This window comes from Marmota marmota, unplaced genomic scaffold (assembly GCF_001458135.2).
Source record: "Marmota marmota marmota unplaced genomic scaffold, marMar, whole genome shotgun sequence".
NCBI lineage: Eukaryota > Metazoa > Chordata > Mammalia > Rodentia > Sciuridae > Marmota > Marmota marmota.
The window spans coordinates 48632458-48645029 of record NW_026000037.1 but is presented as its reverse complement, the minus strand read 5'-3'; the positions used below and the strand labels follow the sequence as shown (position 1 = coordinate 48645029).

Sequence of the window (12572 nt, the reverse complement as noted above, 5' to 3'; positions counted from 1 at the left end):
TTGTAGAAAATCACAGGCTTTAAAGAAAGGTTTCTACCATCTCTACCCCAGTATGATTTGTAATTCTTTAAGAAAGTCTATTTTTTTTTTCTGTGGGCTGAGAGATCCTGTGGGTGATTTGGGAGGTGGGAAAGGCCCCTCTCCTGGGTTTTCCCCACTGCTAAGCCTATTCTACTTCTGGGTCAATGTTCTGCTAGGGTTCACACTTGTGGTGAGAGGTCAACTCAAATCTAAAGTAGTTTCAGGATGGGGAAAGGAAATCAACTTGAATAACTGCTACCCTCTCCACTCTTGTCTCAGAAAAGGCATCAGCCTTTCCTAACCTCTTGGGGTATGAATAATAAGAAAAAGTCACATTCTGTACCAGAAAAGTTGGCACGTTAGCAAAGGAAGAGATGAATGAATGAGAAACATTTTTTCTTAACTATATGTCTGCCTTCTCACTTGCCAAAATCATCAGGAGCAAAAAGCAGAGAATCAGTCAATAACATAGTACATATACATATATAATACATCCTCTACATTGGATGGTAAGACAGACCTTTAAAGACCCTTGAAAATATAAGTGTGTTTTTCTTACTTGAAGAAAGAAAATGGAAGAGAATGTCACCTCTAACATGTATTTATTATCATTTCCCACTTTAAGAGAGTTATATACCATGATTCCTCAAACAACAGTTTACCTTTCTATTTCTACTTTCCAGGCTATACACTTTGGTTATGAATAGACCCATAGCCCACTGCACTAAACGATATTCCAATTAGGCAGCTGCTATAATAAAATACTTAATTATCATAGATCTGGCAGTGTCACAATTTTTTTTTTGTGTGTGTGTGGGAGGGTTGGTACCAAGGATTGAACCCAAGGGTCAAACATAACCCCTGAGTCACACCCTGACCCTTTTTATTTCTTATTTTGAGACAGGGCCTCACTAAGTTACTGAGGCTGGCCTCAGCCTCCTAAAATGCTGGGATTACAGGCATGAGCCACTATGTCCAGCCTGTGTTTTATATTTTTTCATAAGCTGGTTGGCTAAATTTATCAGGATAAACAAGATAAGACAATTCCACTGATCAAATGCAACACTACTGAACTGTATACTATATACCCAGTCAAGGTTTTCTATTTTTCTGAATGTTAGAACTTGGTGAAACTTTCTATTCTATCTTCCAAGAGATAAATGATTTCAGCATCAAAGACCTCACCCATGAGTCTTAACTTTGCTTCACTTCCTTGTTTCCATTGTATAGGCATGGGTTGCCAAACCATGGGGATGGCATTCTGAGAAATGTGTCATGAGGTGATTTTGTCATTGTATAAATATTATAGATTGCACTTCCACAAACCTAGATGGCATACCATCTAGGTTGAATGGTATAACCAAAGTAGCACAAGTGGTCCATCACTAACCAAAATTTCATATGGGCATGACTATACTTCTTTCTCTTAAGATGTTTATCAAATGTTACTGGTAGAAGTGCACAACTAAATAGTAAAACACCAGAAGGAAACCGGGCATGTGATGTTCTGTCCTTCTTATGTTAACATAAATGTGGCACTGCTTAGTTAGTTGTGCTCAGGCACATGAGTGATTTTTCTTTTCTTTTGTGTGTGTGTGTGTGTGTGTGTGTGTGTGTGTGTAGTCAGGATTGAACCCAGGAGTTTTTACCAATGAGCTACATCCCCAGTCCTTTTTAAAAAAATTTCAATTTTTAAAAAATTCTTACTACGTGGCCAGCCACATGAGTGATCTTTAAGGGGAATCTTCCCCTATGAACAGGGGCCGTGAGATTGAAAAGAAAGGACATGCAACTTAAAATGGTGAATATTAATCTGTTTTCATAAATCATCTAAATCAGAGCTCTGTTTTTTATTGGTGAATGAAAAAACTAGAGAAAATTTGTATTCGGATAGAATGGAGGAACAGAACTATGTGGGAAAAAGAAGCAGACTCTTCTGACTCATAAGAGATTTTTGTCAGGAAGAAATAATGATTTTTAAAAGTTGAGAAACATCAATATCAAAGGAAAGGCATTTCTAATTTAGGGATACCAAATATATGTGCTCATGAAATTATATTACAGTAAATGCTATGGAATAAATTTATGGACACTAAAATCATTTTAAATATCCCACAATAACAGTTGATTGCTGTCTGGTTCCAATAAATTTTCTTCACATAATTTAAAAATATATCCTTTTGCTTGAAAGGATCTAAGTAACACTCCACAATATAATTACCTAATTATGTTTGTTCTGTTTCTCAATAGAAAAATTTTCCTATCATCCTACTGGAAATATTTTAAGAACTCATATCTTCAACTTACTAAGTAACCATTAAAAATGGAACTCATGTTTTCTTAGTCCACTGAACTTAAAGTAATTCCTTAATGACTAAAAAGTCAGACTTTGTTTTCACTGTTAACAATTTTCAGTAGACTGTTCTCACTTATAAAGAAGAAAATATTGGTGGTTAAGTAAAAGCTATTGCAGATTAGTCATAATCAAACTGTTTACTTTAATTACTTATTGCTGATAAGTACCATTATGTAGAGTTTATATCTGAAGGTAAAAGGAAGAAAAGTCAAGTTACTGTCCAGGATATTTTCCCATGAGACAATTACCATTATTTATCACCCCAAATTCTTTTCCTTTAAAAACAATCCTTTAAAAATATTTTTTCTTGTTTGCAAAAACAATGTGACAGTCAACACTACTGAACTATATACTTAAAAATGGTTATGGTTGGTAAATTCTATGTGTATCCTACCACAATTAAAAGAATTTATAGATTAGGGATTCAACTTATTTTCAGTTCCATGGATTGCATAAATTGCCTGAACAGCTGTCAAATACAGCATCTGGTTCAAAAAACTTTGCATGCTAACTGACCACCTACCTTCTTAAAGATAATTCATGATCTGGTTGAAAAGAGATTTTCATTACCTAAGTAATAGTCTCCTCTCTATATTTACTCATGATTCAAAATCATGGCAGCAAGCAGAGGAGACAGCAGGGGAGAAATGGCAGCCACAGCATAAACCCTATAAGAAATAGAAACTAAAACTTGACTTAGCATAATTGAACACAAATGAGTTAAATTACATAATAACATATGTTTATAAAGTGTAGGAAAACAAAAAAGGCAAAATGGCCAATAAGATCATGTACTGTATAAGAATAAAGAAGTTTTGTATCAAAGGCTATCATCTACCTTTGGATAACGGATATGATTTTAAAAACACACAATCTTTCTATGTTACAGGGCAAGCCCCTCCCCTCACCTGTCATGTCAGCTTGGCTATTACTTGTTACATTAATAGATCATAAAGTAAAATAAATATATAAGCATTCACATACTGCCTGCATCCTACTGAAAATAACCTGAGTGTTGTAAGTAGCTTTCATACTTCAGATACATATTGCTAAATTATACTACTTGCCTAAGTTCATATTCTTGAAAGTGACCAAAAAGTATATGGAATCATCATTTTAAAAAAGTTAATAATTCTACCAAATATTACTTAACAATATTAATTATGTATTAAAAACGAGCTACTCATTGAGCAAAGAGGTGGGCTTTTATTAGATGGTTGGCTTGTATTCTTTAGAAGTCTCCTGCTCTGTGTACACACACCATACACATCCTAAACCATTCACTTCATATCAAAGAAATAAAGCAGGTTAAGCTTATGTATTTTCTTTTCTGCTTATTTTGAAATCATCTGTGGGATTTGGCTAGAGTAGAATGTAAGCATGGCTATTACTTTTTTTTTTTTAAGTTGTAGATGGACGCAAGATCTTTATTTATTTATGAGGTGCTGAGGACCAAACCCAGTGCTTCACATTTGTGAGGCAAGTGCTCCACCATTGAGCTACAGCCCCAGCCCCATGGCTATTACTTTTAAAGCAAGAAATTTCCTGGCAAAATCAGGAAGCTAGTGACAACAAAGTGAAACTAATTGCATCCCAATTGTTTCACTCCTGATTTCTTTCATGGTATGAAAGAACTTGCCCATGTAGAAGCAGTACTCTTTCTTTTATTGTGTAACTGGAGAAGAGGAGAAAAAGAATAGTAATACATCTTACTTATCAGTCTCAGTCTACCTATAGCATTTTTTCTTGACAATTAAAAAAAAAAGTTGTGTGTGTGGTTTTGACCAAGAGCAGTAAAACAGCTCTTTTCTCTTGACAGTATTGGTGTCTGACCTTTCCATTTACTTGGACTTACTCTAAGGAGTTTTTTGTTTAAGTTCTGGACCACTTTGCTGAATGCTGTTGATTATCTTAAGAACAACATATTCCCAGATGCTGGTGGTTTCATGAATGAATACTTTTAGATCTTAAAAGAGGAGAGTTCTTGTGCTACTTAAAACTCCTTTAGAGCACAGTAAGGAAATTTTCCAAGTTCTTTTTAGGAAGCCAGCATTGCCTTAATTATTAAAATATGGCACAGGTAACAAAGAAAAAGAAACTTAATAACTGATTTTAAATTAAAAATTACCAAAAGGATTCAGTATATGTTTAAATATTTTACTATGACCAGGTGTAAACTGGTTCAAAACTGAAAATATGCTAAATTATTCTAGCAAACTAAGAGGGCAAATAAGAAAAACACAGGTTATGATAGATGCCAAAAAGCCATTTTAAGAAATTCAACTTTCATTTGTGATTAAAAATATTTATTTAAGGAGTAATAAAGACATTGTCTTAATGCAATAAAAAATTTATACATCAAATGAGCACCCAACAACTATTATTTAAAACTGTTCTCAAAGTGCTAGCCAATGCAGACTCCCATGCCTGCCAAAAAATGATTTTGGCCATAATCCAAAATCTGTTCTCTGTAAAAATTCTAATAAACCAGAAATATTAAAGGAAAATTCCTTGATAAATAGTTATTAGAAATTAATAGTATATCTCATACTTAATGGTGATAGAATAAAATCACTAAACTAAGAAACAAGGTAAGGACAACCAGAATTTTTATTATTTATCACTGTTCTAGAGAGGGTAGCAATTCTTTAAAGGAAAGAAATACAAAGGAAGAGATAAGATTACTATATTTAAATGATTGTTTTCTTAAAAATTTAAGAGCATGTATCAAAATTAACAAATTTAGAAAGTTGGCCAGATATATAAACATAATGGCTAAAATCCCCTAAAGATTATTTTAGTGGAATGTGAATGCAATAATATTCAAGACAATTTTGGAAAACAAAAATGAAGAGGGACTTGCCCTATGAATTACTAAAAAAAATGTCATAATCAAAGCAGACAGGTATTTGTACAGGTAGTAACAAACAGATCAAGGCAACAGATGAATCTTTTTAAAAAAGACATTGACACATGGGAATTTACTATATTAAGGAGATATTCTAGTCAGTTGGTAAAGAACTGATTTTCAACAGATTATTTCAGGAAAAATGATTATCCATTCATGAAAACATAGAAAAAATTAAATCCCTATATTATACAACGTACAAAAATAATTTTTAGATTTCAAAAGAGTAAAGCTTAAAAAGGAATTAACACACAATATAGAAGATTTGAGTGAGACTTTCTTATAAGAGATTAAAAAAAAACTGGGAATTTTAAACCAAAAGATTGATAGGTCTTTAAAATATTCACCACATATTTCACAAAGGGTTAATATATCTGTATCTTAATGAGAAACAGAAAAATAATTGCGAAAAATGGGCAAAATACATGGATAGGGCCTATTAAGTGATGGTTAACTACATTATGGTACATCTAGACAAAGGAATAGCACTGTGATATTACAATAAACACAACTACATATTGCAAGACTTCTGCTACACATTTTTTCTCTGAAACAGCAGATTATATAATTATATGCATAGAAAATCTCATTTTCATAAGAAAGTGAAATAACAAATGCACAAATGAGATGTGGAAGGCTTTGGATTACACAAGGTTGGGAAAAGCGCTTAAAAGGGTTTGACTTTCTGTACACGGCTGTATCATTTGAGGGTTCACCACTCCTTTCAAAGTGGGGAACAAAACAATTCTTCAACAGAATACAGCTCTTGCATCTCTGCTACCTTTCCTTTTAAAACGTGTATTCCAACCCCGGTAAGAAGGCAGATCACTTTCTTTTTCTTCTATTTCACATCACTTCACTTCCTTTACACCATTTCTCCCTTACACCTTGTCAAAAGCTTTCTCCCATGAGCTAAATGACAGAAAGGCTGCTTTACTTTTGCTTGATATAAGGTCTTGATATAACATCAAGAGCACAATTGAGTATCATCCCCCCTCCTACTTCTTGACGAGTGCAGCCTTTTGCTTTTGTAGCTCCTTACTAGTCAGATTTCACCCTTGCGAGGACTTCACCTAACGTCAGGGTCCCACTGAGGACGGGGATTGCTTCTGCTCTTTCCGCGTCAGCCAACCAATCTCTCTGTGACCCTCTGGCAGGTTACCCAACTTCTCATTGACAAGACTATGATGACACCCCACAGGAAGGTAGAGTGCAAAATTGTGCAACTACCTTGGGAAAAACAACAGAAGGAACCTATTAAGACGCTTTCAAAAGGGTGACCACCCTCGTACTTGCTTCTGGGAGGCAGCCCCTCTCCCGATAGGTGGGGGAGAACCTCTGGATAGGGTCACTGCTCACTCCGAATGCATACCCTGCAGTCCCCACCTCCCGGTCCAAAGAGCGGGGCCATGTTTCTCCCCAGCAGCCTTGGCCGCGTGGGCGTTGCTGCGCCGATGTCGTGGGCCCGGAAAGTCCCTCGGGTAGGCTCCGGAAAGCCAACTGGCGTGGTTTCTCTTGCACAAAATCCCTCCCCATTCTCGCGAATTGGTTGCCTCCGCAACTCCAGCTTTTCTCATTGCTGCGCCCAAACTGTCAGCGCCCCCCTCTAGCTCACACAAAGTTCTCCGTGGGCTTGCTCGACGGATCCGGACATACCAACTCGCTCACGAACTTTTTACTCACAATTCAGGGTTTTCCGCCACGCTCTCTCACGCTACAAGTCGCCGGTACCTGATCTAGTGACCGCAACCGGAAGTTGTTTTCCGTTCCAGTTCAGAGGGCAGCGCCTGCGCGCGGAGCCTTTAACGCGGCACCCCCTCTACCCTTGCCCGGCCCCGCCAGCCCCCCCCCTCCGGCCCCGCCCACCGCGGCTCCGCTGGGTCTCCCCTACAGGAAACGCAGCAGCCATGGAAGGGAGCCCAATGTCAAGCTTCAAGGTCTCCTTAGGGGCTTGCTAAAATTTTGGTTAAAATAAGTAACCAGGTCTAATACCCTGTATATGAGAATACACAAGAATCACCCGAGAAGCTTAACGTGTAGATCCACCGATGAACCCCTAGAGATTATGGTTCAGAGGAAGCCTGGTGAAGCCAAGGAACTTGCATTTTCAATAGATCGTCACGTGAATGCGATTCAGGGAGTTAAATGCAGCAGTTTGAGAAAAGCTATCTATTTGTTTGAGAAACATGCATCAATGTGTTTTTTGCCCAATTAGTAATACTTTTCAATAAATGCACTTGCTAAGGTTGAATGGTTGGTGAATGGAAGTAGAACTTTAATAGAATATTTCTCATGAATTAAAATGTCCTCATTATACCATTTCCTAGCTATGCTTAAAGATAGAAATTATAGGCAGATACCGGGAGATAAGTTTCCTACTTGGAGGAAGAGGATCAGGTCATGGCTACCTCATTTATACTTGTTTTCTTAGGCCAATAAGTTCAAGGATTTAAAAATCTGCCTAATTGCTGCATATTCTGGTTAGCTTGAATATTGGGCTCATTTTTGAAAGTCAAAGCCAAACTATAGTTAACAACAGGGTTTTGTTGTTGTTGTTGTTGTTGTTGTTTTTTTGTTTTGCTGGGCGTGGTGGTGCATGCCTGTTAATCCCAGCGCCCCAAGATGCTGAGGCAGAAAGTGCGAGTTCAAAGCCAGTCTTGGCAATTTATGGAGGCACTTAGCAACTCAGCCAGACCCTGTTTCTAAATAAACTATTTAAAAAGGGCTGGGGATATGACTCAGTGGTTAAGCACCCCTGGGTTCAATTCTCAGTACCAATAAACAAACAAACATTGTTTTGTTTTGTTTTGTTTTTTAATAAACAGAAATTTCTCATGTATATACCATTTGGACCAATTGAAGTTTCTTGTAGTGTACAATTGAGTTAAACATGACAATACACCATTGCTTTAAATTAAAAATAAAAGAAAAAAACACGTGGCTTTTTCTAGAGCAGTTTTAGGTTAACACAAAAACTGAGAGGAAGGTGCAGAAATTTTCCATATGCTCTCTGACCTCACACATATAGGCCTACCCTTAATCAACATCCTTCACCAGAGTGATGCTATAAAGCTACTATAAACAATGATGTGCTGACTTTCCTGAGAAATACATTTTCAAATCCTTTACGTAAATGAAAAGGAGTATGATTGCTAGATGCTCTGGTAAAGGTATGTTTAGTTTTGTAAGAATCTGCCAAACTATCTTCTAAGGTAGTTGCACCATTTTACATCCCCCATCAGCAAATGATGAGAGTCCTTGTTACTCCTAATCTTTGCCTGCATTTGGTGTTGTCACTGTTGTATATTTTGGTCATTCTAACAAGTATTCGATGATATCTAATTGTTTTTCTTATTTGCAAATTCCTGATGACATATGAGGTGGAGAGCATCTTTTCTTTTGCTTATTTGTCATCTGTATATCTTATTTGGGCAAGTACCTATAAAGTCTTTGGTTCATTTTTAAATTTGGTGGTTTCTTCCCCTCCCTTCCTCCCTCCCTCCCTTCCTCGGCTTCTCCTTCTCCTTCTCCTTCTCCTTCCTCTTCTGTCCTCCTCCTCCTCCTCCCCCCTCCTCCTTCTTTGTCAAGACATTGGTTTTATTTGTCCTTGTTTCCTTAGCACCTAGTTGGTGTCTGACATATAGCTAGCATTTGACAATTGCTTACTGAATGAATTAAAGATAAACAGTATTAAATCATAGTTGTATCTAGAGCTTGCTGAATACTTTTTCTTATAATAAAATCATGATTCTTTTTTTATTTGTTCTTTTTAGTAACATATGACATTAGGGTCTATTTTGACATATTTATATGAACATGGAATATGCATTCTTCATGCTGAATTTTAGGTATTCTTTGTGTATTTCGGATAACACTCCTTTATCAGTTATGTGACTTATTTTTCCAGTCTCTAGACAATATGTTTTGCAACAGAAAATTTTAATTTTGATGAAGTCTAGACTATTCAGTACTAAGTCTGAATAAATTTGAGGAAGGGTTTTGAAGATTTCTGATTGAAATTATAGAATTTAATAATCCACTCGGAAGCTAAGGCTGAATGCATAGACATTTTGAAATATAAGGGTGCTAAAGCTTTTAATAAGGAAAAAAATTCTGTACGCATTTCTTGAATATATATGTTTTTGCTTTTTCTATTCCATGATGTTGTCACAAAGAGAAGAGAGTGCATATATGAAATATGCATGAATGCTGGTAGAATTATTTTAGATGGGTGAATTTGGGGTTGAAATGGTGTCATCTATTTTCCTTTTCTGAAAATTGTGTTGTTTATTTATTTATTTATTTATTTATTTATTTAGAGTTGACATACAATGTGTTTAATGAAGACTGGGGAGTTCAGACATTTATTCAAGGAATAATTCCTTAAAAGAGTGACATAATTTTATTTCAGTTTTTCATCACTCATTAATATATATAACTCTTGTTAGTAAGCAGAGATGTGGCATCAATGTTGGAGTGGTTGGGATGAAAATGGGAAACTGTAAGCTTATTAAAAATATTTTGGGGGGCTAGGGTTCTGGCTCAGTTGTAGAGTGCTTGCTTCACATGTATGAGGCACTGGGTTCGATTCTCAGCACTGCATATAAATAAATGATTAAAATAAAGGTCCATCAACAACAACAAAAATATTTTAAAAAAATATTTTGGAGCTGGATGTGGTGGTGCACACCTGTAATCACAGTAGCTCGGGAGGCTGAGACAGGAGGATCACAAGTTCAAAGCCAGGCTCAGCAACTTTGGGAGAGTTTAGGCAACTCAGGGAGACCCTGTCTCAGAATAAAATACACAAAAGGGCTGAACAAGGCTCGTCGTGGTTGCAAATGCTCCTTTATTGAGGAACAGCTCTGCATGTTTATAGAAAATAAATAGAAAATAAACCACCGGGGGTGGTTTGACAGTTGGCATGGGGTGCTTTTTTATTGGTGGGTAAGGATCAGGTGAGCCAGCAGGGCTAGTCTGATTGGTGGGTAGGGATTAGGTGAGCCAGCAGGGCTCACCATTGGAAAGCTCTTCTTGGGGGATGGGGAAGTTAGTCTTTGGAGCCGGGCAACTCCCAACAGCTGGGGATGTGGCTCAGTGGTTAAGTGCCCCTGGGTTCAATTCTCGGTACCAAAAAACAAACAAACAAACAAAAAGATTATGCTGCATAAAGGAGAGTCCTCAAAATGCAAAGAAAGTGAACACTTTGGAAAATGATTTACTAGAAGCAGAGATAAATAAAAAGAAGCTGTTTTGTGTTTTCCATGAAAAAAGAGATGAAATATAAGATAAGGTATTAGACTAAAGTAAGGAGGGAACTAGATGTTGGGAAAAATAAAAACAAAGTTGGATAAGTCAGGTTTTAAGGACACAGAACATGGAAGAGCAAAATTTGAATATTACTTAGACATAGGATGCAAATTAATACTGCATAATATTTAATCAAAGATTAGAGTAAAAGCTTGAAAAATTCTCCCAGAAAGGGAATGAAAAGGAAACAGATGCTAACCACTAAATGAAATAATGGCAAGATCACGTTCCAACTTATTTCTGAAGAAGATGTCAGGATAAGTGGAACAGAAGATATAGCAACCAAAGATATGTCAGAAGAGATGTGAAATAATACTTTGATCCAATGTAATAATTTCATTAGAAAAGAAAAGGACTCAATGAAAAGAGGCTAAACATCTTGGTCTATCCTGATAAAAATTCAATATTAAATGTTACATCAGTTCCTTCATTTATTCAGCAAATATTTTTTGAATGCTTGCTATTTGCTAAGATTTAGGGATAGAAAGATGAACAAGCTACACATTGGCATTACAATATACAAGTATTAAGATATAAGATAAAATATTATTTAATAAATAATTTGATAATAATAATATGGTATGAACTTTCCGATTATAACAATGAAACTCAAGTGGGTGAGAGGGAAGTATCAAAATGTAAAAGTATTCTACTATTTACTCTTTCATATTCTCTATATCTGGAGGTAAGGAAATGAAAGAACTTCATCCTAACTATGATAACTGAAGAAGTATTATTTTAGGATTTTTAAATGTAAAGGTAAATAACTACAAGTAGTATTAAAATTGTATGTTTTTTTCTTTTACCATTAAAAGAAATTTAAAAAGGAAAACATTGCCTATATAACAAAGATATAAAATTCTTAATTCTCAACATTTAATCAGTCACCCAATCAGGTAAATCATGTGAGAGTACTCTGCAATATTTCTTGTATGCATACTTAGATCTCTGTTGTCACAATTTGTCTCTGTTACTGATCTATCTCCATTGCCACCCCTTGTTCAAGTTTCCATCAATTCCCAATTTTTGTACTGGCCTCCTAACTGTTCTCACATTGTATCTTATCTGTTTTTCTTGTGGCCAGGCTGGGGATGGAACCCAAGGTGTGGCACATGTTAGATAAATGCTCCACCACTGAACAATACCCCCAGAATCCTTTTCTTGTATTTTTAATGTTATTATGTCCCTGTGTCGTTTAAAAATTTTTCCCATTACCTTTGTATGATATCCAAATTCTGAGCCTGAAATGAGCCTTATTCCCAAATCTCTAGATTCATATTTTGCCTCTTCCTCCTAGTGATTTTGAACCTCTTTTGAAACCTTGAATGTTCCCTCTTTTGTCCTTTTCATATGTTTGTAAATGTGATTTCCTCAGTCTTTAAGATGTTTTCCTCACATTTTGCCCGGTTTGTTGAGACCTCTGCTGAAAATCTAGTTCTATGTAAGGTTTCTCTTGATTTCCCTTGTAGTTTGGGACTGTGGGTTCAGCAATGGGATCCTATTTCACTGTGTTGCATCTCCTTTATGATATGCATTGCACTTAAAATTCCAAGATACACATTTGGATGTTTCTGAAGTTAGGATGAATATTACCACTGATCTTAAAGAAACTTACAGCCACTAAGCAGCGGCCTGGGTGGTTGTTGCCTTCACAAGAGCAAACTTAAGATGAGAGAGGCTAAAACATGCCTTATGAGTAAGGTTTCTGTAGAAATTGCCTTATTTGTATGTTGGATTGTCATTCACTAACCATATGACTTTACTAACCCTGTACCTCACTGCCGTCATCTGTCAAGTACAGGGAATAATAATACTTTGCCTCAAAAGTTGTATTTGGACAATGAAATAATGTATGAATAGGGTTTGACTTATAGGAGGAACTCAAACTATATTGGATAATATCAGTAATTTCTATAACTTACAGGTTGTTTTGTATACAATTGATTTTTAAAATTTAATGGGTAATCATGATTAATC

General features: G+C 36.0%; 1 protein-coding gene and 1 long non-coding RNA gene across 10 annotated transcripts in view; one reads left to right on the top strand and one right to left on the bottom strand.

Moving 5' to 3' along the window:
* The window catches only part of LOC125619415, an 85132-nt gene that overhangs the window by 24878 nt on the left and 47682 nt on the right, over window positions 1-12572 (top strand). The gene's annotated exons all lie outside the window — the stretch shown is intronic.
* Window positions 1-12572, bottom strand: part of Tank (TRAF family member associated NFKB activator) — a 78673-nt gene that overhangs the window by 59169 nt on the left and 6932 nt on the right. For 2 of the 9 annotated variants that reach the window (XM_048812368.1, XM_015479229.2), the window contains exon 1: window positions 6969-7122. The exons of 2 other annotated variants lie outside the window; for them this stretch is intronic. Coding sequence is in view for 3 of the 7 variants with exons in the window: in XM_048812365.1 (XP_048668322.1) it covers window positions 6658-6821 (164 nt within the window). In the remaining 4 variants the exon portion in view is untranslated. Of the gene's footprint in view, window positions 1-6657; window positions 6861-6900; window positions 6924-6968; window positions 7123-12572 lie in introns of those variants that run through there. 5 more of the 9 variants (XM_015479232.2, XM_048812371.1, XM_048812365.1 and 2 more) reach the window with 5 other exon arrangements.